Source organism: Sciurus vulgaris, assembly GCF_902686455.1.
Source record: "Sciurus vulgaris genome assembly, chromosome: 1".
Lineage (NCBI taxonomy): Eukaryota > Metazoa > Chordata > Mammalia > Rodentia > Sciuridae > Sciurus > Sciurus vulgaris.
The window spans coordinates 112,145,672-112,152,143 of record NC_136461.1 but is presented as its reverse complement, the minus strand read 5'-3'; the positions used below and the strand labels follow the sequence as shown (position 1 = coordinate 112,152,143).

The 6,472-nt window shown below is 36.0% G+C and overlaps 1 protein-coding gene across 4 annotated transcripts in view; it reads left to right on the top strand.

Annotated features, from left to right (window-relative positions):
• ARNT (aryl hydrocarbon receptor nuclear translocator) overlaps positions 1-6,472 on the top strand; it is a 72,107-nt gene that overhangs the window by 33,350 nt on the left and 32,285 nt on the right. For all 4 annotated transcript variants that reach the window (XM_079107265.1, XM_079107263.1, XM_079107264.1 and 1 more), the window contains exons 2-3: positions 1,665-1,776; positions 4,630-4,674. In XM_079107265.1, the coding sequence (XP_078963391.1) occupies positions 1,665-1,776; positions 4,630-4,674 (157 nt within the window). The remainder of the gene's footprint in view (positions 1-1,664; positions 1,777-4,629; positions 4,675-6,472) is intronic.

Here is a 6,472-nt window from a genome sequence, read left to right as displayed (position 1 = left end):
TGTGGTATATGTATACAATGGAATATTACTCAGCCATAAAGAATGATAAAATTATGGCATTTGCAGGCAAATGGATGAAATTGGAGAATATCATGCTAAGTGAGATAAGCCAATCTCAAAAAACCAAAGGACGAATGATCTCATTGCTAAGCAGATGATGACACATAATGAGGGGTGGGACAGGGGCAAGAATGGAGGTAGGAGGGACTGTATAGAGGGAAAAGAGGGGTGGGAGGGATGGGGAGAAGGAAAAAATGACAGAATGAATCAAACCTCATTACCCTCTGTGAATGTATGATTACGCAAATGGTATGCTGTTACTCCATGTACAAATAGAAACAACATGTATCCCATTTGTTTACAATAAAAATAAAAAAAGAAAGGCTGCATCTATTTATTACAAAGATATGTATGTATGTATATATATATATATATATATATATATAAAACAAGAGAAAATTTATCAGAGATAAAATGTACCCAGCTGTTAGCAGTAGTTACTACGGGGAGATGAAATTGAATTGGAAGGAGAGGTGAGTGGTACAGAGAAGGCAAGAGAGATATTACTCTTTTTCTTTTTCTTTAAATTTTTACTTACTTTGCAGTACTGAGGATTAAACCCAAGGGCACTCTACCACTGAACTACGGTCCTAGCCCTTTTTATTTTTTATTTTGAGACAGGTTGTCACAAAGCTGCACAGGCTGGCCTTGATCTTATGATCCTCCTCCCTTAGCCTCCTGAGTAGCTGGAATTACAGGTGTGCATCACCCAGTAGCTTTTTAAATTTTTTTAGTTTTTTGAGACAGGATCTCACTATGTTGCCCAGGCTAACCTTGAGTTCTCAGTCCTGTTTCAGCCTCCCAAGTAGCTGGGCATACAGGCTTGTGCCAACATGCCCAACTTCAGTTTTACTCTATATAATTTTATGTATTGGAATTTAGGTGATTTTTACTTTCAGGCTTTTCAGTTTGCTTTCCCAATAAAAATATATAAAAGTAATTAAATTATATTTGTTGCATGAATAAAAGTATAAATCAATTTGTTTATGTGTTTGTTTTAAATTAGTATTATATCACTGTTAAAAGCTTATTATGGTTTGGGAGGCTGAGGCAGGAGAATTGTGAGTTCAAAGCCAGCCTCAGCAACTTAGCAAGGCCCTAAGAAACATAAGTGAGATCCTGTTTCTAAATATATAGGCCTAGGGATGTGTTTCAGTAGTTGAGCATCCCTATTCAATCCCTGATACCTAAATAATAAAAGCTTTTTAAAAGTGAAGACTATAGAATATGATACTCCTTATTCTAAACTTTACTAAGTAGGGAAAACAAATATAGTGAAACCATTTCCCAGTGTGAAAATTCAAGGAGTGGCTTGGGCTGTAGCTCAGTGGTAGAGTGCTTGCCTCACATGTGTGAGGCACTGGTTTTGATCCTCAGCACCACATTAAAAAAATTAATGAATAAATAGATTGTGTCCATCTATAACTAAAAAGAAAAAAAAAAATTTTTAAAGAAAATTCAAGGAGACCAATGTGCATATGATTATTTGGATGCTCTAGTAAACTATTAAGATTTTATCCATAGCTTGAATCTTTCGTTGAACCAACAGATGATAGTGATGATAAGCAGAAATCTTAACTTTTTTCAATGTTTTTCTATGACAGAAATGACATCAGATGTACCATCGATAGGTCCAGCTATTGCTTCTGGAAACCCTGCCCCTGGGATGCAAGGTGGAGGAGCGATTGTCCAGAGAGCTATTAAGCGGCGACCAGGGTAAATTTGAGTATAGTGTCATGAATGTTTCTCCTATAAATCACACTGATTTAGTTAGTTGATGAATCCACTTGGCTCTTCCTAACTCTCTCACTTCAACTGTTTACGTATTACACTGTGGTCATGTATCTCCTCAGTACCTGGATTTTTCCTTTTAGAGAATTGATGCTTTTATCTAAGTTTCTTATAAATAAATTTATTTTGAAGTAAAAATCTACAAGGTGAAGGACTGTGGCTAAGCACAGAGATTTCACTGTTGCTAAGAAAACTGTTTGCTGTTTCATTAAGCTTTTTATCTGTTCTTAAATTCATTTTGATAAACTTCTTTTTTGAGTTTAGAGAATGCTGAACTCTGGAATATTTCTTTTCTAAGTTACTGATATTTCCTGTGATATGGAATACAGAGCCCTTTCAGTTCCAAATGTCTTAAGTGCCTCATTAGTATATGACATTGTACTGATTGCTAGTAGGATCCAACAATAAATAAGATAAACTCCTTGTTTCCAAGTTGTTTGAATTCTGACAGGGTTAATCATTGCATACATAAATATAAGAGATTACACCAAATTTTATAAGAAAGAAACAAGTGCAGTGTTCTTTAGTGTATGAAAATATTGTATTTAGTTGATAAATAGAAAAAGCATCAAAAAGGAGATTGCTTTAAAAGGGCCAGGAATGATGGATAGTATTGTATCCATTTCCTTTTTTCTTTGTTTTCTTTTTAAAAATTATGTGGTTAATAGCCAGATGCAGTGGTGCATGCCTGTAATCCCAGCAGCTTGGGAGGCTGAGGCAGGAGGATTGAGTATTCACAGCCAGCTTCAGCAACTTATCAAGTCCTTAAGCAACTCTGTGAGACCCTGTCTCTAAATAAAATATTTAAAAAAAACGTCTGGGGATGTGACTCAGTGGTTGAGTGCCCCTGAGATCAATCCCTGGTCCAAAGAAGGAAGGAAGGGAAGGAAGGGAAGGAAGGGAAGGAAGGGAGGAAGGAAGGAAGGAAGAAAGGAAGAATGTAGTTAATATTATAACTACTTACTACCAATAGTAATGCAAGAGTGGTCCTTGAGTCTAGTAGTGAAATGAATAACATAGTAAGACTTGCTATATGTCCAAGAATTTTATACATTTTAACTCTACTGAGGCATGGGATGAATAAACAAATTCCTAAACAAAATATCAAGCTAAGATGTGAATGTTAGGAGTTTAGCACTAGCATTCACTCTCTTGAACAATGTGTTGTTATTATACAAGGTAGCAAAAAAATCAGAAGAAATGTAAATATCAAAATTAGGGCATCATTTGAGAAAGTTATATTTTAAAATGGAATACTATATAGCTATTAGAAGTGACAAATAGGGCTGGGGTTGTGGCTTAGTGGTAGAGAGCCCACCTACCATGCATGAGACCCTGGGTTCGATCCTCAGCACCACACACACTCAAAATTCATATAGAGATGTTAAGAATGATCTCTGGGTTAAAGTCATAACATGAGAACATTTTCGTTTTATAGGCTATGGAGATTAATAGAAGATTGCCTACTCTGTTACCTATAATCTTCCCTAGTCCCTTGAAGTGAAAGTTGCTTCTTCTTTCACTGAATATTCATAGTATGTTGATTGTGTTCCTTAGATGGCACTTTCCCATTTTCACTTGTTTTATGTTTGTATTTGTCTAGACAAAAATCCTCTTTCGGGCAAGATTTTTGTTTTTATTCAGTGTCTTGAGTGTAATGTATATTATATACCAACAACTTCTTATCTTACAAAGTCACTTATGTAATATTACTGTTTTGTAAGATGTTCAGAAAGCTGATGAAATGGCTTAGAGTAGACCATAGAAATAAAAAATAGACCCGAGGCACTAGTTGTAGCCTTGTGATAGAACACTTGTCTAGCATGTTCAAGGCCCTGAGTTTGATCCTTAGATCCTCACCAAAAAATCAAAACAAAACAAAACAAAAAAACCCTGAATTATTCATATTAATTTTTTCTTGTCCTTTTTGAGTGGATTCCTCTCCCCCCAACATTTTCTGGCAGTACTGGGGGTTGAACCTGGAACTCTTAGAAGCTAGGCAAGCATTCTACAATTGAACTACTCCTCCACTCCTTCTTATTTTGAGATAGGCTTGTTGCCTTGGCTGACCTCTAACTTGCCATACTCTTGCCTCAGCCTCCTGAGCAACTGGGATTACAGCTGAGCCACCACATACCTTGCTCCTATTCCTTTTGTAGAGGTTGTACTCTGATGCAAACTTTTGGCAAAGATAGGCTGCCACTTTAGGGAAGTGTTGAGGTAGCAGTATGTTGTCAGATGTGGGTTGGCCTCTTGGGAAGGGAGTGAGTGCGACGGTGCCCCTTTGCTCAGACACCGGGAGCCAGGTTCTGTGACGCAGACTCAATTTATTCAGGAAGTGCAATAGTTTATATATGAAGTGAGAACCAATTATTTTAATGAGATAGCCAGCACTGCTCAGGTTACATGTTTACACTACTGTACTACAGGGAAGAGCAGACTTCTACTGGGGACCAGGGAGGCCCAAGAGGCATTGGGTCATCACAGAGTGTTCTCATGTGACATGATGAGAGCCCAGTGTTCTGTGCTCAAGCCCAGTCCATACCTTGGATCCATACCTGGTACACCCCAGGATTCTCCTCAGCAGTAGGTACCCTTTTTCTATTGTCCAACTTCTTTGCCCAATTTGGCACTTTGAGAAAGAGGTTATGGAGCTTGATTTTTCACTTCCTTTTTTCTATTTGGATAAGTGTATAGGTAGGTATGTTGAGAAATATTATTTTCTTAATGTTTTGTGTTATCAGTAGGCTTACAGTATTTCTCGTTGGCTTTCCCTAGGCTGGATTTTGATGATGATGGGGAAGGGAACAATAAATTTTTGAGGTAAGAGTTTGAAAACCTTTATCTAGATTTCTGATACTAAAAATTAGTTGATGATCTTTATACTTCTGACTTGTAATATTTTTGTACTTAGGACAAATGAAAGTGTTTCATCCTAAAGTTATACATTTTCATATTTATTATGTCCAGAAAATTTTCAGCAATTCTGTTATAATGTCAGAGGCATGTCCTCAGGAGAGTTCAGAGAATTTATAAGACCCTCTGTTGATGCTTAGCTTAAAAGAACAAGTTTATTATGTCTCATAATTATGTGTATTGCATGGTTATTCTACTGATATTGCCTACACTTGCTCATAAAACTGCATTTAGCCTTTTGGTCAGCTGAGACTCAGTTGGGATGGCTATGTATCTCTCTGTTTTTGTTTGTCTTCAAGGAGGTGAAACTGAGCTTCTTCATGTAGTGATGGCTGTAATACAAAGGGCAAGTCCCAGGGTGATTAACAAATCTCAGCTTCTGTGACATTTGCTAATGTCCCATTAGCCAAAACAAACCATATCTTCATGTCTTGAATCAGTGTTGGAGATGGCTGCATATAGAAGTGAATATTGGAAGGTATAATTTGTTAAGGTGCTGGTCTGTTGTACAGTTTGATACCTATTGATTACTCCTAGAGGCAGCAGGAATTGGAATTAGTATTCCTGAGTATTAGATTCTCTGGAGCATTGAAAATGGACTTTTCAATACATTAATGAAGGGGTTCTTCCAGAAAGGAAGGATAATTTTGCTGAGTAGAAATCACTACTTGACTTGTTTTCATGTAAAGAAGCAGTAAGACTTAAAGAAAGGAGGATAACTGTGATTGGAGCCTTCCTTTTTTCTTTCTGAAGTTGAAAATATTACCCTCATAGTCTCTACATTGTCTAGCAACCGTTACTCGGTTCTAGACAAGTAAATTAAAGGAGCTGTGTTTAAAAAAAAATCACTTAGCCATGTGGCTGCCTACATTTCACTCATTCATTTACTAGTTTGTTTTATTAAATAAGTTTTTTAATTAGAAAAGTAATATGTTTATTGCAAATTTTCAGATATTAACAATAAAAGTACATCATCCTTTCACTTGACCTTCTGAATCCTTCCCCTTAGATTTTTATAGTTATTGAGTATCCTTCTAGAAATAGTGTATATATTAGCATCTATAAGTGCGTATGTGTGTACACACTCATCATCTCTCTGCTTTTCATTTTTATGCAGAAGATATTTATATTGTGAATTGTTTGCCCTTGTTTAGTTTTATGTTTAGTATAACCAGTAACATCTATATATTACTTTATAGTAATATGTAACATTAAGAATTACATTTCTGCTTATTGACTGAATGATGAACCTTGCTAGATACTCTTGAAAATAACTGAATGGGGGCACATAAAATATAGTTACAAATTAAAATAATTCTCCAAGAGGTCTCTTGAGAATTAGTGGGTTTCAATACATGAGAAGAAGGAAAGAAATTTCCATTTTGCCAATGAAAGACGTTTTTAAGGATCTCTTGAGAATTCCTAATTATAGATAGATGCTATTAGTGGAATTGTGTTTATGAATTGTATATAGGTAATCACTAATCACTAATATACTATTTATTCCAATCAATTAGATCTATCCTTGAGTTGTTGGTTCCATAAATTCCAATAGTCAGAAACTACAGTCTTGTGCTCTGCATAACATTTTGGTAATCAACAGACTACTATGTGACAGTGGTCCCATGAAATTATAATGGAGCTGCAAAATTCCTATCGCCTAGTGATGTTATAACCATTATTACATTGCACTCAGATGTTTGTG